The 24,420-nt window shown below is 37.1% G+C and overlaps 3 protein-coding genes across 8 annotated transcripts; 2 read left to right on the forward strand and 1 right to left on the reverse strand.

Moving 5' to 3' along the window:
• The first annotated feature begins 230 nt into the window (after window positions 1-230).
• On the forward strand, window positions 231-4,364 carry arf1 (ADP-ribosylation factor 1). The gene is made up of 5 exons (XM_057334357.1): window positions 231-324; window positions 1,926-2,097; window positions 2,171-2,281; window positions 2,616-2,740; window positions 2,825-4,364. The coding sequence occupies exons 2-5, from the start codon at window positions 1,953-1,955 to the stop codon at window positions 2,984-2,986; spliced, it is 543 nt and encodes a 180-aa protein (XP_057190340.1). The 5' UTR covers window positions 231-324; window positions 1,926-1,952; the 3' UTR covers window positions 2,987-4,364.
• A 429-nt stretch (window positions 4,365-4,793) lies between these two features.
• On the reverse strand, window positions 4,794-13,385 carry lg5h1orf35 (linkage group 5 C1orf35 homolog). Of its 2 annotated transcripts, none has more exons than XM_057334346.1 (8): window positions 12,005-12,113; window positions 11,715-11,865; window positions 11,584-11,629; window positions 8,222-8,301; window positions 8,032-8,104; window positions 7,823-7,896; window positions 7,467-7,580; window positions 4,794-6,543 (listed from the first exon to the last, which is right to left on the reverse strand). In XM_057334346.1, exons 2-8 carry the CDS (start codon window positions 11,852-11,854, stop codon window positions 6,300-6,302), a joined length of 771 nt encoding a protein of 256 aa, XP_057190329.1. In that variant the 5' UTR covers window positions 11,855-11,865; window positions 12,005-12,113; the 3' UTR covers window positions 4,794-6,299. The 2 variants fall into 2 exon arrangements, with proteins under 2 accessions (XP_057190329.1, XP_057190328.1); XM_057334345.1 differs by lacking the exon at window positions 12,005-12,113 and adding an exon at window positions 13,082-13,385 and having other exon boundaries at window positions 4,796-6,543.
• On the forward strand, window positions 12,321-23,810 carry guk1a (guanylate kinase 1a). 5 transcript variants are annotated; one of them, XM_057334340.1, is made up of 9 exons: window positions 12,321-12,660; window positions 15,951-16,025; window positions 17,716-17,829; window positions 18,148-18,189; window positions 18,628-18,724; window positions 18,843-18,981; window positions 21,447-21,531; window positions 21,632-21,717; window positions 21,813-23,810. In XM_057334340.1, exons 1-9 carry the CDS (start codon window positions 12,441-12,443, stop codon window positions 21,846-21,848), a joined length of 894 nt encoding a protein of 297 aa, XP_057190323.1. In that variant the 5' UTR covers window positions 12,321-12,440; the 3' UTR covers window positions 21,849-23,810. The 5 variants fall into 5 exon arrangements, with proteins under 5 accessions (XP_057190323.1, XP_057190324.1, XP_057190325.1 ...); XM_057334342.1 differs by lacking the exon at window positions 12,321-12,660 and adding an exon at window positions 13,563-13,705; XM_057334341.1 differs by lacking the exon at window positions 15,951-16,025.
• The last annotated feature ends 610 nt before the right edge of the window (window positions 23,811-24,420 follow it).

The raw sequence follows: 24,420 nt of genomic DNA on the forward strand, positions 1-24,420 counted from the left end.
AAATACTCGCCCTGATATTACCACGCAACATGTTTAAGATGGCAGGGTACATGTCTAAAACTTGATAAGTGTATGCTCGGAATTACCGGAATAAACACAACCCTGTCGTTTAATCCAAAAACGTGCGAACACTGATATAAATGCCGTAAATTCGTCAAAATACAGTTCAAGCATTCATACCGTGTAATACCAAACCTGACCTACAGAGTTCTCTGCTACCTTTCGCGCTCTCTGACGGAAGTGACGCGTACGCACTGACGTGGCCGGAAATCCGCCATCTTGAGGAAGGAGACGCCTTGTAGTTGAAGAGGAAACTTATAGACTGTAAGTATATAAAAAACTTGTTTAACTTCGACACGAATAGATGTCTTTTAAGTGTTATCGCAAGCATGACAAGCGTTTATACATTCGTTAATAACATGTCCCTCGACATAAAGATTCGCCCGAGATTGTCGGAGTGAAGTTTAATTAAAGCTGCTCAGCTATTTGTGTGTGTGTGACAAAGGAAACAGCAATTTAGTGGCTTCAATCAACTTTATCGTTAAATAGTAGTGTCATATCGATTATTTAGCATATACGACCTAACACCCCACTTTGCTCAGTTGTTATTATGGAGTTTTATTCAGATTTCAGAGACTTAAGACATTATTTAAAATAGTAATATTGTAATGTTATACAGATGTATCATAAACCTATCCACGTTTGTTATCTTTCTACATTATTTACGTTTCAATGTTGGTTATCTTGTAATAATGCTTTATACAGTTTTATCTATTTAAACAGTGCCAGTGTGTTATTCACATGGAGAATTAGGCCTATATATCTTGGCATTTAACCGATCATTTACCAGCTAAACTTGTTTTGCCAATATATTGACTCATTAGCTTAAAGTGATAGTTAACCCAAACAATGAAAATTCTGTAGTTTAAACCTGTATGACTTTTTAAGATATTGTGAAGAAAGTTGGTAAACAAACAGTGCCGGCAACCATTAACTTCTATTGCTTCTATTCACTGGGTGCCAGTTAACAACAGTCTTCAAAATATATTTTTTCTGTTCTGCAGAAAAAAGGAAAGTCATACCGTTTTCATTTTGGGGTGAATTGTCACTTTAAAGCAACACTGTAGAACTTTTGCTGACGGCTCCCCATGTGGTTGATAAGCGCAATTGTCTGTTACAAGTGTCGTAATAATGTTGCTGTATAACAGTGGTTCTCAACTCTGGCCCTCGAGATCCATTTTCCTGCTGAGTTTAGCCCCAACTCTGATATAAAACACCTGAACAAGCTATCAGCGTCTTTAGGAATAGATGCGTTCAACTTAATGCGGCTCTGCGTAAATCTATCATCGTATGACATTTAAGTACCGCGATTCAATTGCAGATTGCTCGGTAGGCATTTGAATCGCTCTCGCGGTACTTTAATGCGAAATGCCAAACAATCTGCGCAGCCCAACATTAAGTTGAACGCGTCTGTTCCTGAAGTCACTGATTAGCCTCTTCAGGTGTTTTATCAGAGTTGGGGCTAAACTCGGCAGGAAAGTGGATCTCGCGGGCCAGAGTTGAGAACCACTGCTGTATAAGCTTCCCGTGGGCAGCGCAATACACATGAATTTGTTGACTAAGCTGATGAAACCAGCGAATGCAGAAACATGGTTTGGAAACCATTTCACTCTTTCGCAGGTAGGGGATGGGTGGGGATGTGTGTACCGGCCCAAACACAGAACTCACAGTGTAGTTGTAACTGCTATGAGGCTGCTTGGGTAGCAGCGGGAGTAGAATTCTTCTAGTTAAGAGTTGTTCTACCACTGAAATAATTTTAGAGACATTGTTTTAAGGTCGGAAAAACTGCAAAGTGTTGCTTTAACTAGTTTGCACTTTTTAGTGTTAAGAAGAAAATTGGTTTTTCTGGTGTTTTTACTGATCAGTTTCAGCAGTGAGAACATCTGTCAAACATGGGCAATCTTTTTGCAAACCTCTTCAAAGTCTTTGGGAAGAAAGAGATGAGAATTCTCATGGTGGGTCTTGATGCTGCTGGAAAGACGACGATTCTTTACAAGCTGAAGTTGGGGGAAATAGTAACCACAATCCCAACCATCGGTAGGTGATTAAAAACTGTATTGTGTGGAAAGAGGCATGCATGTGAAGATTTAATAATTTTTTTCCATTTAAGGTTTCAACGTTGAAACTGTGGAGTACAAGAACATCAGTTTCACCGTTTGGGATGTTGGCGGTCAAGATAAAATTAGACCGTTGTGGCGTCATTACTTCCAGAACACACAAGGTAAGATTTTACCCAATTTACAGTGTATAATATTAAAAGAGAATTCCAATCAGATGGCTTGTTTTAGTGCAAAGTGTTACCAGAAGTCTCGGGATAAACCTTTTTTAGATTAATTTTTAGTTTTATTGCTGTTTTTACTGTTTCTGATTAAGATGTATAAATGAGAGTATGGTTTAGTTTCATGTTGAAGAACCGTCACTATAATGATATTTAAAATCAATAGCCAAGATCAGTAATTAACCATAAAATCAGATTAACCATATAATGAGTATTATTTAAACTCAATGCTAAACGATTTTTAATACTTAATCTGGTCCATTCTATCTCGTTCTAGGTCTGATCTTTGTGGTTGACAGCAATGACAGAGAGCGTGTGAATGAGGCACGAGAGGAACTCATGAGAATGTTGGCCGAAGATGAGCTCAGGGAAGCAGTCCTGCTAGTGTTCGCCAACAAACAGGTTACGACAGCTTTTACATGGTCATCTATAGCCGTTTTTCTAGGTGCATTTTCTTACAGATTTGACCAAATTTTTATCCAACAGGATCTCCCGAATGCCATGAACGCTGCCGAACTCACGGATAAGCTGGGGCTGCACTCGCTCCGGCACAGGAACTGGTACATTCAAGCCACGTGTGCCACCAGCGGCGATGGCCTCTATGAAGGACTTGACTGGTTGTCCAACCAACTGAAACACCAGAAATAATCACCTCACTGTACTGGCTTAGATCTTCTCAACACTTGCTTTAATCTTACGTTTTTAAACAGACGTTGCCGGAAGCTGCACTTGTTTCTGATGTATACATCTGATATATGCAGAAGCCCTTTGGGGGAAACACGCCAAGACAGACACGTCACTCGTGTTTTTTGTACATAGTTGTGTTCTTGCTATTAGGCAGCTGTCTGAGCACCATTATGCAATGTAGTTTTAGACTTTCTTTTCGTTTCTTTTCCTTACACTGTGTCTTCACCGGACGTGGTGCAATGCGACGCGACACGTGCTTGTTCTAATGGGATTGTCACGCCACGTCCGGTGTGGACAAAATTTTAAATTATAATGCGTTCTCTTGTCGCATTGCGCCGCGCCACATCCGGTGTAGACACGGTGTTATTGTTTGAGTCATTGGACTAGGGAAGTTTTAAGAACACCGGTCAGATCTCATTTGAATCTTGCACATGTATTATGTTATTGTGCTTATATCATATCTTACGTGTACTGTAAACAAAACTATTTTGTTTGTCTCAAACTGTTTCAAAGTACAGGAAATCAAACTGTATGGACACTACCTGTTACCGTTATTGTACCATTTAGGGGAAGAGAAGCCAAAAACGATTACACTGTTTTTACTTCGGCAAAAGTTGACATGACCTCAAGCTTTACTGTCAGGATATGTTAGGAGCCATAGGTGTGATGTCCAGCTATACAAAGAAGCTCGTGTCAGACTCCTGATACAAAACGTAAGCGTTTTTGTGTTTGAGAGAACTCTTCGTGTGGCTCAGGTTTTGGTTAGCAAAAATACATTTCATATTGTGTTTAAGGGTCTTGCTAAAGTGCATGTGAACCGTTAATCTAACCACCACTAAATAAACAACAACAACCTCGTTTAAGCAGCTAATAACTTGATGTCTAACAAAATCAGTTATGAATTTTGGTGGAATCTTTTTATTACCTCTGCATTTGTGCTTCTGAACAACTATGAGTGTCTCATGAGAGTGTAGCATGTTAAAAAAAAAATCATTTGTATGAGCTTTCTATTTCATGTATAGGTTTCCTCAGATTTGCCCCTGGTGCCTTTATGGTCTACAGAGACACCCATTTAAGTTCTTGTAAACAACTGTCATGTCCACTCACATGGTCATTATTGAAGCAATGTTAAGAGTTGATGTACTATTATTTATCTTTATTTTCTCTTCATTCTGATTAATCTCTAATTTGATAGACACTGTTTGCTTGGGGTCAAAAACTGTATGTGAATCTCTTAGTGAAATATGTCTGATAGTGTGATTCTTAACATAAATGTCTTTTTTAATTTTTTAATTTGACAGAAATGCACTGTAATTAAAGATATTAGTGTACAACTGGACTTTCACTTGTTGTGTTTTTCTTTTTAACCATTCTTGACAGTGAAAGGTATTAGGAATTAATTTGTAATTCATGAATTTATATATTAAGAATGAGAAGGTATCATTGATTAATTTTTGATGGAGAATAGTCAGTGGATCATTAGAAAATAAGTAAATGAAATATTTTGTATAAACACAGTGCACTTCAGTGTGCACTTTCTTTTTATAGGGGTTTTTTATAGATACTTGGATCATTTCTTTTTTAGTAGTGGATACATTTTTTATGTTATTTAAAGCATATGAAATGTACACGATTTTTAGAAATGTATATTTATTGAAAACTTAATATTAACTATTACCAAGGCTGTCAACGAATGGCCAAGAATTGGTGGATTTATCTGCGTGTTACTAGTTATTATTGATTGCTCTCAAAACTCAAATGTTTTTCAAACACCCATACTTGACAATGTAAAACTGGTTTATTTTAAAGTTTACATGCATGTTATAAACTATGTTATAGATAAAGCGCTAAGCAACATCAGTTCTCACAGTGAAAATAAATTATTTTTAGTTCACATTTATCATGAAATTCATAAGCATGTACATTTTAAGAAAAAACTAGTTTGTTCGCAACTCCGGGCGAAGTGCACTTTTCTATAAATTAATTTTGCTATCTAAACTATTTTATAAAAATAATGCACACCATTAGCCTGGGTTAATGTAAAATAAAGAATTCAACTCTTGAGTGCAGATGAGTGAACTTCAATATTAAACATGGACAAACTGAAAGCCTCTCTGGTAGATGACAGTGCGTTTAGCTGAGAGAGGTGGGCTGACTGTAAGTGTGCCTGGTGTAAGTGTGTTCTCTAGTGTCTTGCTGTCATTAATCTCCACCAAAACGCCCTCTGGCTCTCCAAACACCTCCTACGCCTTCTCAGCAGAAGCACTTTAATAAGTGACAAATAGGATCTGCCGGGCCTGTGCGGTCAGCAGGCTGAAATCAGGCGCCGGGGCGATCTGGCCAATGAGGGGGAGGGAAAGCAATCTAGGACAACGTTCCTTTGGCCCGATTAGGCTGCCATGGATAATGCAGCCAAGCCAGTAACACATGGTAGGGAAGGCATGATGGTGGGAAAAGGAGGGGTGCTGCTCTCCACTGCTCCATCTCTTTGGCTCTCTTACAGGGTGGCTTTTGTTCAGCCCACTCCTGCTGCTCCAGCGGCTTGGGGTTTGTGTGTGGCACTCGAGCCATCCCCGGGCCTGGATTTTTGCACTTGTCTTTTGTCTGCGCTTTGCTCTTTTCTCGCACGGCCCCAGGTACCAACCAACAGAATGCCACCTTTCACTGCAACTCATTGCAAATGCAAACACTCGGCTCCATTATAGCGGCAGGAGCACATTCCAGCAGTCAGGAAGCAGAGCTCAAAATAAAGACAAAATAGATTGAGAAAACAATATCTGGAGTTTAGAGGTGTTGAGTGTAGCCGCAGCGACGTGCCAGGCCAGGTCGCCTAGCTCTATGTGAAATCCGGCCATGTACAATGTGTTTATAACAAAACAGTTTATTTTACATAACATACAATAATAAAACCGTGGTCCTGTCTGGAATAACCTGCGGTTTCACCGGCTCATAAAAATCATCACATCAAAATCTATTTTAGAATTACATTTTGCAAGAATTCCTATTAATGCAACGTTTGGGAATTCTTTGATTTTAGGGTAAAAGACATTTCAACATGTTTTGCTACTGTATATAGGAACCAGGCGAAATGCAGTCAAATTGTGCAAAATCATACTGCTATTCACACTACAAGCTAATACACAACATTTAAGTTGATGTTACCCAAAAACACAGAGTGCTGCATTTATAACTGTGCTCTGCCAGGCCTTGTGGCCTGAGTTGACCTGAGTTTCACAGAGAGGCTGCTCATATCCTTAAAGGGGGCTCAAGGGCATCAGTCGTCTGAGTCGGTGTCGTGGCGCCGCCGGTGCCTTTGTGCTGGGGACCCTTGTCCGGCACAGTGGCCATCAGAGGACGAGTCCGTGTCGTGCCGATGGCGGCGATGCTGGCGAGTGGGGGTCGGGGTCCTGCGGGCGGCCTTTGGCCCCCCTCCTGAATGGCTGTCACGGACTCCGGCTCCACTCTGACTGCTTCTTGATGGATTAGGACCGCGGTGGTCTCTGGGATCTTTTCTCCGCCTGGGGAGGACAAAACACACCTAGACAATTATTTATTCTAGGGCGAGTCTGGGAAGTTTGGTTGTGTTATAGAGGACGATAACCCAAATATACAATATGAGGAAAAGACATTGTCTGTCAACTGTCACAACTGCAGATCTTTATACATATTTTTATGTATTTTACTTAAACCCAGTTAGTTACCTTAAGTCCTAATTTATCTTTAAAAAAGTATACTATTACTTAACAACCCATTAAAAATACTATTTGAAATAGTGCTCACTAAACTAGCAAACTTCTGTTCTGTAGCCGATAACTAATGCTGCTATGTACTGTATGTAGCACTTATAGGCATCATTTCTGGGGCACTCCATTGCATTGCATGCAATGCTAAAATGCAACAGGACAAGATGGAGTTTGAAATTATTGCTACTTATTTACATAAAAAATGCTAGGCAATCGTTCACTATTTTGAACAATACAAATAATTAAACAATATTTGTAACTATTTTTATAAAATAATATTCAAGTAAGCCATGTATGCCATGCAACATGAGACTATTGCAGCATTAGTCTTCTAAGTGTGCTAAGTTATAAATACATCACTTATAAGTTTGCATTGTAGTTCAGATGCTTAGACAGCGGCTTAGAAGACTAACTATACAGGTGCTAGATAAAAAGGCAGCTCACTAGATTTTGAAACCGTTATATGATTTACTTCAAACCCAACAAGGTTTTAACACAACACTGACTTAAGAACATTATTGGCCTTTTCATCTGTTGCCAACAAGAAAAAACTGAGATGTCATTGAGAGATGTGCTCTCTATGTTACAACATAAATAATTCTCTAGCGCCCTCTTGTGATGAGAGCATGTCATTGTCCTTTAACAAAATATACTGTATGAGAGGTAAAAGTTCATCGATAAAATAAGGAGCTAAATACCTTTTACTATCGATTTCAGAGTCAGAATCCCTTCTGTGATGCTTCTTTTTCTCTTTTTTCTTTTTCTCTTTCTTACTCTTCTTTTCCTTTTTGATTTTCTTGCTGCTCTCAGATCTGTAATTAATATCAGGATTGGACAAAAAATTCAAATGTCACTGTTCCTTTAATATCTTTTATTTGTGATTAATTATATATTTATGGACATTTCTTTAAAGTAATCAAAGGTAATTTCATTCACAACTTTGGGATATTAATGAGATTGCATATATTAATATACATGAACGTCGTATGAAAAATTTCTTCTTCATTTTATTTGGAGTTTTCTAACAAAGTCAAGATATATGTATGTATTATACCTCTTATCTACATCACGTCTGGTTTCATCTGACATCTTACTAGTAGATTCTTGCTGTCCAGCAGCTTTGTGATGCTGAAAAAAGCAAAGTCATTCTTTCAAGATTATGCTAATTTACTGTAATTAAATGATAGTTTTGAGATATTATTATAATGACACATTAACATTCTAAAAACGATATTATCTGTAAACTGCCTAATGCCTGCATACCGTAAAAACTGGTAAACCCAATTTTTGAGCTTCCTTTTCTTGCTTGGATAGCAGCATCCCTTTTTGCCCAATGCTAATGAACATAAACAACAAGGTCTCATCATTAAAATGTGCAACATCCAAAGCAAAGTAATGTTACAGAATAGTGCCGTTTCCTAAACTGTCATAACATACAGCACTGAGGGTTTACCTGGAGCTGCCTAGCCCAGAGACCCTGTCCACGTCACGCTCTTCTCCTTCACCTTCTCTCCTGCACACATCTGCTAGATCCTGCCCACAATCACACCAGGAAAAACATACAATATCACCGTATGTTACAAACTATAAATGATTGAAATGCCAATGCTTGGATGTTAAAGGCACATTTTTTGATTAACAGCGGCCACTAGCGTAGTATTATAGATTTGACACGATTCACGAATCGCTCAGTCCAAACACGACGGTGGCCACCACAGTACAAAAAGATGTCGTTCTCATGTTGACGCAGGGAAGAGATTTTGCGGGCATTAGAAAGACTGTAGAAAGAGCTATGACTTATGTACAGTGTTGGGTGTAACTAGTTACTAAGTAAATAGTTACTGTAATTTAATTACTTTTCACTTGAAAACGTAAAGTAAGGGATTACTCTTATTTTTTCTGTAATTTAATTACAGTTACTTTTGATGTAATTAGACTAAATACTTTGTGTAATATATGTGTGTGCAATAGTGGAATTAACATCAAAATTCAAAGTCTAACTTTAAAATCTGTCCTTTAATGTATAATTCTCACATTTGTAATACTTTGGTCGGTACATAAGAGTACTTTATGTAGTTCATATTATTTATTTGAATGAATTAAAAGAGCCGTCCTTGAATCACTTAACTAATCAAAGTTGATGTATGATATAGAAAGTAATTAGTAATAAGTAACTAAATACTTTTTGGAGAGAGTAATTTGTACAGTAATCTAATTACACTATTGAATATGTAATTAGTAACTAGTAATTAATTACTTTTTCAGAGTAACTTACCCAACACTGCTTATGTATTACATAAAATAAAAGGTTTGTGGATTTTAAGTTAAAAAAAGGATAAAAGTCAAGTTAATATTATAAAGACTTTCCAGCAGAGACCCGTTAGGACCCGCGGTACTGAGGCTTTTAGCAGATATACTCACAGATATCTATGGAGATACTTTCCAGCAGAGACGTTGGAGAGAAAGATCGTCTAAAAATCACCCCCAAGGAGGTTGCTTTGATTCGGATCAGTATGTGAGTAACATGCTAACATACCAAGATATGTTGTTGTTGTAATATTAGCTGTGTGACGGAGCAGTTTTGAGCGTCATTGTTTATCTGGAACCGCTTTAATAGTGTACTCTAGTGATGGGAAGTCCAGCTCTTTTCTGCGAACCGGGTCTTTCGGACATTTCGTTTCAATGAACCGGTTCAAAAGACCGGTTCACCGATTCTTTTACGCCCTGAAGTAATGACGTCACTCGCCCTGGTGTAACGCGTCAAGTCTATCATACCGGCCGGCTGGGATGAAAATACTACAATAAGGCTCAGCACAAAATTTATAAATCATTAATTATAACTTCTGTCAGTTAATAAATCATCATCATCATCATGATGATCTGACACGTTTCTTACAGTTTTGCAACTAAAGCACCCAAATACAGGCACAGTGATGTGCAGCAAAAACTATGATATTTAATCATAGTATATATAAGTCTTAAAGACAAAAAGTACATAATTAATCTTCATCAGCGTTTTACAGAAACTATATGATCCATGCACAATCCAATACGATTTATTTGTTATTATATAAACTTGCGTTTTGCTCCATAATATTTACGTGCTCGGTTCACGTGAGCTCGTAGCATTAGGACAGCATCAGTTGTCCACACTGTTCGGTAGCCTCACGGTGAATCACCCATGCTCAGTCACTATCCAGCTCATCGGCCCCAGAAGTGCGGTCCTGAGAGTGCAGCCTCCGATATTGCAGTAGGATAATATTGGGATCGGTTCTCAATCGAACGTGTCCGAAAGAAACAGCCTTCGATTAGGGCACTGCTGAATCGAAAGCTGTTGCAACCGGTTCTTGACTCGAGAACCGCTCTAGCAGTGGGACGAACGTAAACGTTTGGCGCTGCAGATCGGTGTACATACAGTGATAAGGCAGTAATAACGTCCTAAACATATTTCCAATGTGTTTTATAGTATCACACCTCTGATGTTTGATAAAATATGACTAAACGCTTTTTATTCGCTTTAAAAAATACATGCATTTCTGTCAGGTGCATTTCTCGGCATTACACCGGATCTCCGGTTTGCGGCGTTTGACTGCGGGAAAAAATATTTTCCTTTAAAAATACATCAAGGATCGATTTCTAAAGCATCTAAATCGTTTTCAAACTTTTTCACAGCTTATTGCACCTATCTCACAGAGTTAAGTCATGAACATGGTCGTTTTTGTCTGAGGTGAGCGTAAAAAGTTGAGAAAGAAAACGGATGTCAATACATTAGTGACAGCAGCCTAATATTCCTGCTGTTCTATGTGGTTGATATGACTCAAATAAATGAAAAGAGAAGCACTCACTGCTGACTCCGTAAGCTTTGTAGCTTTAATAGGAATTTATATTGTTTTCGTTTCACAGTTTGTAGTGCAAAATTTGCCAGTAGGAGTTTAAAAATAAATCTGCCCCCACTAATCATTATAAAAAAACGAGCTCAAAAAGGTGATCACTTTTTCTTTTTTGAGGGATCATTTATGCTAACCTGCTTTGACCAACTATGATCTCATTATTATGTGTTGTGGATGTGACTTGTGCCATATCATCACCATTAATACCTATGAAACGAATGATTAAATTACTACTAGAGCACAAAGTTCATCATAGATCTGGTCACTTTATTTTGCTCTCAAAACGCCACCCTCGATAGGCCAAAAAAAGTAAGTCTTATTTGTTTTATTTTTTAAAAGTAGGATTTTTATTATGATGAATTTGGTATGTTAAGCTATGTTTTTATATACCATAATTGCATAAAACTATGGTTTTGTGGGTTATAATTATGCCCCCACTTCTTTCGAGTCATTCTGTGATCCATACACGTACCATCAAAGTTTAAGAAACGTCTGTCTGAGAAGCTCAAAAACGGCATGTTACTAGTTAGTTTCAAGAGAAATTATGTTTAAATAATGTTCTTTTTTGTTTGAAAAATAACCCTGCGTATGTGTCTACTCTCGCAACCCTGCAAAAAGAAAGTTCAGGCTCAGTATTTTTTTTGCTTTAACCCCTGCGATATCGCAGCGGAGAGGAAGAGGAAACGCACGTTGTAGAGTTGTTTGTCTGTTTAGGGCTGCTGTACAAAACATGGCGGTGAATTCAATGTATGTAGGCCCGCTCTGTATGTAGATATAAATAGCTTATTCTAAGGTATTACAAATATAATGTTTCATTACGTAAGGTCTTTATACACCTCTGAAGAAATAGTTTTGTATATTATATTGCATTTCCGTCAATAGATCCTCCTAAAAATGCCGTATTGTTCCTTTAACAAACACAAACCTCCTTGGTAAGACCAGTTGGTTGTCGTTTGAGTGTTTTGTGGCCCCTGAAACAGAGAAGACATAAATATTAAGAAATGTATAATTATCTTACTTTACAATCCACCGATCAGTCAATCAAACACCCCTTACAGTGCTGCCATCATGGCCTCGTGTTCTGCCTCCCGTACCGCTGCCATCTCTTGCTCTTTAGACAAGGGTGTTCCACCTTTTTTATCTCTGGAATACCATGACAAATCTTTCCCTTTCTGCCAGCGACCAACAGGTGCCATGAGGGAATTTCCTTTAAAAAATGAACATGAGACATTGAACAGACAATATCACATTTTGATATATTAATTATGGCAAGCTAAGTTAGGATTTTTTCATGTGTTTTTATTGAAAGTGAAAGTGACCTATTAGTCAGATATGGTGACCCATACCCGAAATGTGACCTATGTCAGCCCCCGGGGACCTGGGAGGTAAGGTGCCTTGCTCAAGGGCACCTCAGTCGTTACCCGCCGGCCCTGGGAATCGAACCGGCAACCTTCTTGGTCACGAGTCCGACTCTCTAACCATTAGGCCACGACTGCCCCCTATTGACACATATGTACACACTTCCACACTATAGAAAAAGATGAGTAAGCAACAATGTAGAATCAAAGGTCAGTAAGATGTCCTGCTACCTAAAGTGAGCTTTTAAATCCTACTATTGCAAAGGCTGACCCCAAAATATTAAATTGATATGTCACGTTTGCCCTGCATAATAAATACTTATGGAATAACGGTTCTCTAGTGTTAATAATATTACTAATATTAGAGTTACCACGTGACCCCACGCACGCGCCGTATCATGCGACCTGTTGGACGCTAGAACGAATGTTATCAGGCAACGTCAGCACGACCTGCTTAATATTCACGAGGAAAGCCTTTGCCATAGTAGGAAATGATAGACGAGCTGCGTGGGTATCTATCTCGTGCGAGTCTTCCAGGTACTTTAACTGGAAAGTTCAACACTCCCTACAAAAATCACAGCTCAGTGTTCAAGAAGGCAAACCATTAACAGACAATGTAATGAGACATTACACAAAAGAAGACGGTAAGAAGACGGTTTTTGTATATTATAAAAATAGGACTTTGTTTTGAAATAACGAAACGTGAAGGACAGGACAATCTGACATGACACATAAACTCGCTATAAGTTTGCAATAACCTTAAGAAATGCATTCATACTATCCAGACACTCTTTATAATTATGATGGATTAGCCATAAGTTTATTTTGCGTATGCTTTCAAAACATGTTGCCAAGTATGTTAGCCTGTAAACTACACGATGGAAGAGGCAGTTAAATTATCACTAATCAGCAAGTAACGTTACTAACTAATAACTAATGCAAGAATAAAAAGTGCTAATAAGATCGTTTCCATAACTAAAACATAACATAGAATTTACAGCAACAGAGTTGACGCAGTGCCTAGCAAAAGGCTAACGTTACGGCGGATGCTAGTTGGAAACTCACCCAAATAATTTTCCCGGTGTTTGTCCACTTTAACATCATCCCAGCTGAATTGGTCCTGACCGCCTCTCACCCCTCCAGACCTCGATGAGCCAAACATGATTTTTGCTCACCGAGACACACACCGTGCCCTAAACGTGCTAAGATGTTTTTACACGTGTGTAGTATATGAGTCAGGCCTCGGTGCACTTTAACATCCGGGCAACTGCCTGCTTTTAAACAGAAAGTTTGTTTTATTTGGAAACAAATCATACATACTACATAGCCTCATTAACGTTGAAAAATATCAACAGCCAACCCTTTTCAGTACGCGACGACAAACAATTGTTCTTTTCGACATTTGTGTGGTGGTTTCGATACGAAAATAGATTTCCAAATCATATGCATTGTATTATGGTGCGGTTTCACATTATGGCGGAAACCCGGCTGTTCTAAAGATATGTACAATGTGCGCCTGTAATTCGCGTCCGCGTCTGATGACGCCACACAAGCGTTGGCAGTCGCTCTCATACGAAAATCATTCACCTGAGAGCAAGTTAGTTTAGGCGAAGGGAGAGAGATATCCTCCCCAATTTTACTGTAGTCGGTTTCCGATGTATGTGAGGTTTATGTCCAGACATTTTTCAGGTGAGTTTGAATGAGCTGACGCTTAAAATAATATAAGATGTTCGCGTAGTAGCATGTCGCGGCTGTCTTCACTTCACTCACTTGCATCATCCTTATTTAACGTTAAATGCTTTTTCTGTTAGACTTCGAGCCTGCTGATTTTTATAAAATAAATATCATGCATGCATGCACAGTAATGCACGTGTGTAAGTGTGTTATGTATTTCAGTATTAGTGCACTATGTAAAATAATAATGTATTAGTGGATTTGAGAAAACATTTAGGATGTGTGGATGTTCAGTGAATTGATCAGACTTGTAAAGTCTTCTGATTGAATGTTAGCAGTTTCATCAAAATATTACATTTACGTTTAAGCATTTAGCCGGCGCTTTTATCCAAAGCAACTTTTACAAGGAAAGAAAACAAAGTTACAATTTCAACATTTGCCATATAGACAACTACAGAAAGGGAGAAAATAAAGCGTTTTTTTAATATAATGAATTCACCATGTTCCTGTTAAGTAGGGATGCACGATAATCCTTTTAATGTTATCGGTATCGTCCGATAATACAATTTAGGCCTATAAATTATCTCTGGTTAAACCACTTCAGCTGCACGCTGCTCACAGTTAAAATACATGCTATTAGCAAAACATTGTTGATGTAGGTACAGTATGTAGATATTTATGAATGTGTAAATTATAGGAACAAAAGCATATCGTTTAAAGCTGATTGCTGTCTGAATGCTTTTTGCTTTGACACCTGTTAGACTTGTGGCTACTAAGAACACTTTTCTGGGTTGCTCTGGAAGAACATCTATAATTTGTTTATTAAATAAACATTATACCAGAAAAGTTCAAGAATCTTTAACTAGTGTAAAGTAGGCTTGGTACATGATTTTCAGGGAAAAAAAGACAACTAATGGTACCTTGATTTCTGCAGTGAATGTTTTAAAATAAAAGCAGTTGTCCACTTTTTGCCTTTGTTTCAGTCTCAGAAAATGTAATATTAATATTTAGATACTGTATATCAGCCAATATATCGATTATCGGCTTCCAGTGTTAAATCATTTTCAGTTATCGTTATTGGCCAAAATTTACATATTGGTGCATCCCAGTTTGTGAGATCGCTCCAGAAGTAAAGACTTTATTAATTTTTATTGTGGTCTCAAAATTCGATTACTCTTGTATGCTGTTCAAGTTATTGCATTGACCTAATTCAGGGGTCGGCAACCTTTACGACAAAAAGAGCCATTTTGGGCCCTCTCCCACCAAATAAAATTTGTCTGGAGCCGCAAAATATATGTAACCTTTAAATTACTATAACACAGATTGTTATGCATGTAAGGTAGTAGTTACCCAGTTGCAGTACAATATAGTGCAGTTTTTATTGTATTTAGATGTTAGCAATTTATACATTTTTGTTCCTGGCAAGAAGTGGGAGTGTTGCAATAGGAGAGTAGCGTCCCGGTGTTGCACGCGCTGCTTTAGTTAGACTTCAGTTTTTTTCTGCGAATTTTGTTTTGGCAGCGTTTGATGAACAGCCGCAAGAGACCGCCTACTCTCTGCATATGGACATCATGCCTAAACATTATGAGAAGCGCGCTAGCCAGACAGGATTTAAACTATGCTGGCTAAAGACCTAAAAGTTTGGTTTAAAGACGAAAAACGTACCAAGCAGAATGTTTTCTCACCCTTCCATTTCTAACACGCATACAGTGTTCGGCGCTGTCTCACATATGTCAAAGTAGAAATAAAGGCGCTGCTCTCTGTATGTTTTTTCTGTCATCTCCTGTAACGCTCATATGTACATTGCATGCACTTATTTCGTCTATTCGAATGAAATTTCCGAAAAAGCAAATACATTTACCCAGCCAGGGTGTGGCTGGGTAAATGTGTAAGCTTTTTCAGATATTTCTAGAAGAAATCAGGACCAAAGTGGACAAAATAGACGGATTACAGCAGCAGGTGTAAACGGGTATGTGCCTCTTTCGTCCACTTGTGAGCCACTCGAGAGCCACGGGTTGCCGACCCCTGACCTAATTAGACCTTGTGAAGTCAATAAGGAAAGTAACAGGAAGATTAGAGCCTCAGTTAGTATTGATCGTATGTCAATAGGATGCACTGTATGACTTGCCTAAAAATGTGGATGTCACAGACTACATGTGATGCATCATGATTTAATGTGGTAATTCAATTACATACATGTCTTGTGACAGTAAACTGTTTTAAAACACTGACTTATGAGGGTGGCTGTTGTGCTCTATAGGAAACCGAATTGGAGCAGACACATACACATGGTTTGATAAGCAGAGGAGAAACCTGTTCTTGGAAACTGTTCTCTGTAAGTCGTGGCCTGTTTTCATATTCACAAGTCTCTGAACTAGTTCATCAAGACCAACAAGAAGTTTAAAAAGCATCCCAATGGTCCTTCTTGTGGGTAGCTTAGAGTTACCTTGGGATGTCCTGTCCTCAGACAGCAAGTGTTTTCATGTAAACCTTTTAGTTGTCGGTTAATGAATATAAGAGAGAGAAGGAATTTTACTTTGTAAGTTTTACTCTGTAATTTGACCAGAATGATCAACATGTAGGAGAACTGGCTTGAATTCTGTGTGTGTGTTATTGTCTGAAGCACAGAGGGTTGTGGTAGTTTGACACTCAGTCAGAAGCCTGAATACATTTCCAAAGTCATTACATCAAGAGCCTTATGTCACTGACAGCTGTGTTCGCTTAGAAACATCACCTTAGTTCTCAGTGAAATACAACTAGAATTGTTATTTTCAAATCACAAATACTATTTGAGGGTCTTTTGCAGTGTTGTCCTTGGATGTCCTGCATTGTGATGTCATTTTTAAAGTAAACTTTAAGTACAGAGATCCAGTGTGTAACTGTCCATTTTCATTCGATTTTGACACAAATTCCCTTATTTTCAATAGCAATATTTAGCATATAATTTAAAATTAAATATGAATTAAATTAAAAATAATTAAAAGCCTTTAATTGGAAATGGCATAATTGGCTTTGGAATTGTTATCGCATGCTGGTTTTTAAATGCTGAGTTTGTATTTTGGCTCAATGTTTTGATGTCACGGCAGTGACTTGGGGCGGGGTTGTTGAACCTGTTCGGCTTGCAACAAGCTGATTGGTGCAGGATGTTATCACCACAATACACACACACACACGCACGCATTCAGATCAGACCGAGCGCTGCGCTTGTTTATAGCTTTCTCTGGTGAACACCCAAGTCCAAGTGACACATTAATACTTGAGCAAGGTAAGCAGCAACACACAAACTGTGTGCTTTTAGAATTTATTAGAATTACATTTGAAATATTGTGCAAGTCTGCATGTGTAATTCTGCAAACCCTAATATTTTATATCAAAGAAGCATTAGCATTAATCTTACAATGTACTGTAACATGTTGTCGGCGTTGATGCTTAATTAAAACCATTGACGGTTATATTTTGGTTATTTGACGTCTATCATATGGCTTGTATTAAATGTTGTGATGACAGTGCTGTAAGATGTGGCCATTTCCGCATTCGTTGGTTGTAGTTATTAAACAGCCCTCAGAGAATTTTCTCCAATTAGTGATTCACGCCTCAGTTAGAGCTAACAAACTATACTGCTGTTAAAGTCTTGTTGAAATATGGCAAGATTATCTCAGCACTTTGATGCTTAGGTCCTGTTTCTATCAATCTATGTTTAAATTTGCCTTTCATATGATACCTCCTTGGTATCAGGAGGACATGCAAAGCAAGCACACAAACACTGTGTTTTGTTACATATTTGTTCCTATCAGAAATGTAAAAAAGTAAGATGTTGACTAGATGTTTCTACAGAGTTGCTTTTGTTAGATATGGTTGAATTGGACATCATTGTAACATCACCTAAACAACAGATGATTGAGTTGTACTTCAATGTACTATATTATTGAATTCAGCTTCAATGTGAATGTGAAAGTAAAAGTGAGTGCTGTCAATAAACTGTCCAACGCTCACTTTCTGTTTCTGTCTGTCTTTTGTGACCGCAGCGATGGCTGGACCGAGGCCTGTTGTGATGACCGGGCCCTCTGGGGCCGGGAAAAGCACTCTGCTTAAAAAACTGCTCAAGGAGTTCGATGGCGTGTTTGGCTTCAGCGTTTCTCGTAAGTCACATATGTGATATTGAGCTGAACATTGCAACAGCTCCGTGCTGGAAGCTGTTGGGGAATGATTTTTATTATAGAATATGAACGGCGTAGTAAAATCAAACGCAAACCGAACATTGACATTTGTAGTCCATTAAAAATCTGCAGTAAAATGTGTCTCGAGTCTTGGCAAGAGTACGATTGTATTAGTCGATGAAACCAAGAGAAATATTGAATACCTTAATCTTAGGTAACATATGTATATATGTATATGGAGTATATGGAAACGTTTTCAGATTTTCTTGTTTGAAAAACCTAGATCTGTCTTTTTACCAGATACAACACGAAAACCCCGTCCAGGAGAGGAGAATGGGAAAGGTACCGTTTTGATTTTGTTGAAAGAGTCAATTTTATGAAAATTTTCACACGAATCTATCAAGCACAAAATATTTTTTATAAAATGGTCAGTTCTGGTGCTTGATTCTGATTGGTTGAGCTGAGTTCTAAGCCGTTATAAAATACCCCCATTTATAATTGCTGACCCCATTACATAGCCTAAATATCACTTTATTTACTTTATTTTATGAAACCTTGCTACGCATATGGAATAACCGTTTTATAAAAGCAATAAGCACCGCGAAGCAGTGGTTTACAAGTGCATTTTATAACAGCCAAGGGGGTTTAAGCCCTTAGCTGTTATAAAATGCACTATTTATGGTGGCTAATGATATTGTAATGAATTAATGGCTATTTTATGTATATCTGTTTAGATAATAGCACTTACATACTTTATATTCTGAAATGTGATATTTACAGATTACCATTACGTAACCAGGGCAGAAATGCAGAAGAGCATAGCAAATGGGGAGTTTATTGAAAGTGCAGAATTTTCAGGGAACATGTATGGAACAAGGTACAATCAACCTCTTCACTAAATCATAATACCAACATTGTTTTTTATAGGATTTTGTTGTCATTAGAACTGGAAAAACAAGTAATTTACTGTAATATCATCTTTGTTTCTGCTATAGTAAAGCAGCTGTTCAAGCTGTTCAGGCTCGAAATTTGATTTGCGTTTTGGACGTAGATATGCAGGGTGTGAAGAGCATCAAGCGAACTGATCTCAATCCCTTATATGTGTCTGTCCAGCCCCCGTCAATGGATGTCCTGGTAAGAAATGCTTTGAAGCAGTGATAGTTCACACAAACATTTAAATTGTGTCATCATTTACTCACCCTTTTGTCATTTCAAACCTATATGACTTTCTTTCTCACGCAGAACACAAAAGAAGATATTTTGAAGAAAGTTGGTAACCGAACTGCACTGGCCCCATTCACTTCTATTGTATGGACACAGAACCAATGTAAGTGAATGGGAGCCAGTTATCAGCATTCTTCAAAATATATATTTTTTGTGTGTGTTCTGCGGAAAAAAGAAATTCACACAGGTTTGGATTGCCAAGAGGCAGAGTAAATTATGACAGAATTGTTATTTTTGGGTGAACTATCACTAAGTTTGGGCATGCCTATTCTTTATTCATATAATTAAATTTAATACATTTAATTTTTTATAAATACAATTAATTTAATAAATAAAATAATAATAAAATCAAAAAGGTGTGAAAGAACGTCAAATGCAAATATGGAAATTACGTAGTGTCACAAACATTTTTATTTGTATTTGTCTACAAAACTGAATTTAATCGTATAATATGGAGTGGTTTTGCGGACTAAATTAAAAAGGAATTGCAAACTGCATTTGCAAATGCGTTTTCTATTTGTTCATGTCAAAATTGTGACATAATTCAAACGCAAATGCAAACCGTTTGCATTTGCATTTACGCGAACGTACAATGTCTGCCAAATTTCAAAAGGAAAAGCAAAGTCTATTTGCAAATGAATTACCTCTGTCTTACGAGTTAAGACCCTGCCATATTTAAATTGCAATAGCAATTCCCCATATGCTATTTCACTTCATCTGGCGTCGTGTATTAAGCCTGCCAAAAAATAAAATCGCAAATCCCTTTGCATTTGCGTTTCCTCTGACTTGTACAGAAACTTGTCAATCAATGGCGGGGGTTGGCTTATTCAACGGGGCGTGTTTGTATCGGGAAGTGACTTCATTCACCGACCGCAGTGCTGGCAGTCAGTCCAACACCAAGGTGACACCGTCAGGGCGACACCGGTTGTGGCTAAAAGGGATTCAGCTACAGCTAAAAGCCAAAATAACAATAATGGAACAAACGAGGATCAGATGCAAAGTTTCATATAGAGAAAATCTTTACAATGAATCACAATTGCAGTCCTTAACAAGTATAATTTAAAGAAGTTCAACAGGCTCGATAAACAGATGAACACAAACTGTGGTCTGGTGATCTCAATGAGCTACCAATAAAAGTCATATTGAAGCAGTGTGGATTCATCATAATTGCATTTATTTCTCAGGTTGGTGCATCACCTGATTGGCTCATTTACTGCACATGTTGTTGAAAAGGCTGTTCGGAAATTAAATTAATGTTTAAATACAGCAACAACTCCATCCAGTAATTTGTAGATGACAGCTACTTCTGTGTCTAGCAAACTCACGAAAACACTGGAGCACAAGTTTGTCTTTGTCTCACTATGTTATGATACACAAATAAAGAGGTGTAGAATTCACAAACTTTTGTAATTTATTATTAACTTGTTATATGCATAATGAACAACAATGATAATGCAGGATGCTGTTTATTCATACAAAGTGAACATGTTTTGTTATGGTTTACAACACGTATTAATCATGATGCAAAATACGGTCACAGTGTTGTCAATAAATGTCATGTCCTCGCTTTGACTTCGGAGTACTGTGAAAATGAATACCATAAACAAACAAACATGTGTAGAGGAATGTTGCAGAAGGTGATGATTATCCATCCTGCACTGAAGTTTCACATGCTAAGTGATGCCGCTCTGAGTTCAGAGTTGAAAACTACCCTGTTTTCAACGCCGATTGTGATGCTGTTGTAACTTCACTCCTAATGTGTTTAGCTGTATCACTTTCCTACTGTATCTACTTAAGTTCCAGTTGACGGTGTCAACTGGATGTCACTTCCCAATACAAACACGCCCCGTTGAATAAGCCCACCGCCGCCATTGATTGACAGGTTTCTGTACAAGTCAGGGGAAACGCAAATGCAAAGGGATTTGCGATTTCATTTGAGTTTTGGCAGGCTTAATACGCGACGCCAGAGGAAGTGAAATCGCAAATGGGGAATTGCTGTTGTGATTTAAATATGGCAGGGTCCTAACTCGTAAGACAGAGGTAATTCATTTGTAAATAGACTTTGCTTGTCCTTTTGAAATTTGGTAGACATTGTACGTTCGTGTAAATGCTAATGCAAACGGTTTGCATTTGCATTCGAATTATGTCACAATTTTGACACGAACAAATAGAAAACGCATTTGCAAATGCAGTTTGCAATACTTTTTTAATTTAGTCCGCAAAATCATTCCATAGTATAAGCCCTTAGAGAAATTATTTTTAAAATTGATTCCGTTTCTGGTATCTCTTAGCTACTATTCTGTTTACATGTTTTCATGTCATTTTATGATTCTTGGGCTTTTGTCATGAACTTTGTTGTACCTTTTTTCCCTTAGGAAAAACGATTAAGGGACAGAAAAACAGAATCTGAGGAGAGTCTACAAAAGCGTTTGCATGCAGCAAAGGTTGACATGGAAATAAGTAAGGATTAATTCTCATTCCAATCTTTTTGAATAAAATGCTGTTATAAAGTTTTTCCTGTCTCTTGTACTAGCAGTAACCCGCTCTATTCATATTTCAGGCAAAGAGCCGGGATTATTTGATGCAGTCATCATCAATGACGAAGTTGATGTAGCATATGAGATATTAAAAGATGCTCTTCTTCTGGTAATTGTTTTCAGTTTTAATGTTTTTACTTTGTTTAAACTTCTCAGATGTATTCTGTTTATTTAAATTCCACCTGGTTTCTTCTTTTCAAACAGGAAATCCAGAAGGTCAAAGTGTCCAACAAGGCTTAAATGAGAACATTCCGGCTAGTCACAGCCACCATCATAACTATAGTTTTCAGATCAGAACATTCCATCCAAGATGATTTTTCGGGACGTTTATTTAATACTCCAACAGCAGCTGAACGTAAACTACATTTAAAAGGTGCAGATTATTATTCCATATTAAGTACATGGTGAAACTACTATGTTATTTAAAGACAATGTACTATGCTACTTTATTTCCTATGTAAAACGTCAAACTCAGAGATTCAACCAGGATACACTCAGAACACTCAAGTCATTGTTTTTAAAACCGTCTTGTTTTGATACGCTTCATATTTTTTAACAAAGGAAAACACAATGCACTATTGAAATAGCAGACTTGACATGTATGTTCACATGTTTGTTTTTCAATGCTGATGATCTCTTATGATAACTCCTGTAAAAACTTCTGCATACAGGTACAGATGAGCAGTTTTCATTTCTAATGTTTTTAAAATGACTGCAGATACACAGCGTTGTCATCTAGACAGTGTTTTACAATGGAACTCTGAACATATGACACAGTCAAACGTTGTTATTTACTAATGTTAATAAGAGGCATTCTGCTGATTTTCTCAATTCCATAATCATGTACACATGCACATTACCTGAAAATTGTAATGTTTACCAGCTCTGAAAGTTTTATGAGGGTGTAAAGCCAATGTTGGCAAATTCTAAACACAGCCATGAGTCGTATAACATCATAGTAGTTATTTTGCTTCATTGTTCATACATTGAAAAAGCTTTTAGTCTTACAGCTTTCTTTAGCAGATCCATGTTGACACCTGTTTTTTAAGAACATAGTTATAATTTCCCCATAAGTCTTATTTGCTTGTTTTCGTTTTTCTTTTTTGCAGTTATGTACATTGGTTATTCTTATTAATGTAATACAATGTTTTCAAATTAGTTAATCAAAGGCACTATAACAAATAACAAAATGCACAATTACTTTAATTTTCATGTTTAATTTAGAACACTTTTTTTTGTTTGTTTTACAGTTATGAGAATATTTGGGGGTGAAATGTAATGTTCCCGACAGGTGTTTTTTTTTGTTGTTGTTCATTTTAAAACTGGACAGATTCATTTTACCTACTTATTTCTATTTGTTTACAGACTTCTATTTATTAGCAAATAAATGTTTTGCATATTATTTCACTTTATTTGATAGGCTTGATAAGTTTGTCCCATATGTCTAATTGGTGTTTGCTTAATGTAATGTACTGATGTTAATAGCTTACTTTTGTCTTTTGGTTGTGTCTTTCTATTGAGGACATGCACTTACTGTTGAGCAGAAGTGTGTTTGGGACCTTTGAACTGAAGTACTGTATGTTGTCTCTCTATTACATTAGAGATTAAAATTGAACAAAGGTTTTCATAAAATAGCACAATTAGTTTAAAAACTTGTAAACCAGTTTTTAAATTCCACAATAAGCAGATCATATGTAATGGCTGGAATACACTACAAGACTTTTAAAATCTGAACAGATTTTTTTTAACTAGACGTCATTCACTTGCAGACTTTTTGAAAGTTTCAGATAGAAACATATTTACTGATCAAATCTGCAGACTGGCACAGACTTTCTGCAACAAGTCCAGACTGAAAATCTGGGTTTAATCTGAGCAAAAGTCTTGTAGTGTATTTCAGCCTTAATAGAACAACTTGCAATATTTTTTAATCAATTTATGGGTGTCCACAGACACAATTGTCTGTGTTTTCTAGGGTTTATGACCACTTTACAAAACTGCAGAAGTGTATCTCAGAGTTTCATTTCATTCCTTTGTGCATCATTTAATTCCCAATTCTTTAAAACGTTAATGTGGTATATGTAAAATATGTCTGAGAAATGCATTTTTTTTTCTTCATTTATAAACCAAATGTCTATGTTATGTTTTTTTATTCTAAAACAATTTACATGTATCGTGCAGTCAAGTGTAATAAAACTACACTACTACAACAAAGTTTGATATAGTCTGATTATTCCTCAGTGGAATTTACATCGTTACATATTTTGTTGATGCAAGCTGGATGAGAAATAGGAAAGATGTTTGAATTTGTGTGCTAAAGACTGCTTTAAAAGCTAACTGAAATAAAAAGTAAGATTTGAGGTTTTGGTCAGAATTTTATACCAATTTTGAAATCATTCAGATTAACTCGCATAAAGACAAAAAAATATTACAAATGTATCTCTACAGGCTTCGATATTCGTCAGTCCATTTAAAAAGAAATATTAATTTCAAGTTTAGCATTTGTGGTGTAATGTTGATCAACACAAAACCCATCCCAAGGAATATTAAAATAAACCCAGTTTCAATATGATTTAGTGTGATTACATTCTTTAACCAACCTTATTTGTCTACATTTATATTCAATATTAAACTGCATTACTTTGTCATGTCAAAGGCAAAGGTTATTTTTGTCTTAACTTTTTCCAAAGTCAATCAATCTGTATGTAAAGTGTTCATTGAGCAAAATCAAAATGATTTAAAATTAATTTCCCCAGGTGCAAAATTTTGCCTCAAATTGTACAAAATCCTTGTTTTGTTGTACAACAAATCCTCA

This window comes from Triplophysa rosa, linkage group LG5 (genome assembly GCF_024868665.1).
Source record: "Triplophysa rosa linkage group LG5, Trosa_1v2, whole genome shotgun sequence".
In the NCBI taxonomy this organism is placed as follows: Eukaryota; Metazoa; Chordata; class Actinopteri; order Cypriniformes; family Nemacheilidae; genus Triplophysa; species Triplophysa rosa.

Coding starts and splice junctions, on each gene's coding strand:
- lg5h1orf35 (XM_057334345.1), bottom strand. CDS start 13,178: ATGTTTGGCTCATCGAGGTCTGGAGGGGTGAGAGGCGGTCAGGACCAA. Junction 8,302..11,583: donor CAACTGGTCTTACCAAGGAG/GTTTGTGTTTGT, acceptor GATTGTGGGCAG/GATCTAGCAGATGTGTGCAG. Junction 6,544..7,466: donor TCTGAAATCGATAGTAAAAG/GTATTTAGCTCC, acceptor TGTCCTCCCCAG/GCGGAGAAAAGATCCCAGAG.
- arf1 (XM_057334357.1), top strand. CDS start 1,953: ATGGGCAATCTTTTTGCAAACCTCTTCAAAGTCTTTGGGAAGAAAGAG. Junction 2,098..2,170: donor AACCACAATCCCAACCATCG/GTAGGTGATTAA, acceptor TTTCCATTTAAG/GTTTCAACGTTGAAACTGTG. Junction 2,282..2,615: donor TTACTTCCAGAACACACAAG/GTAAGATTTTAC, acceptor ATCTCGTTCTAG/GTCTGATCTTTGTGGTTGAC.
- guk1a (XM_057334340.1), top strand. CDS start 12,441: ATGTTATCAGGCAACGTCAGCACGACCTGCTTAATATTCACGAGGAAA. Junction 12,661..15,950: donor ACATTACACAAAAGAAGACG/GTAAGAAGACGG, acceptor TGTGCTCTATAG/GAAACCGAATTGGAGCAGAC. Junction 16,026..17,715: donor GTTCTTGGAAACTGTTCTCT/GTAAGTCGTGGC, acceptor TTGTGACCGCAG/CGATGGCTGGACCGAGGCCT.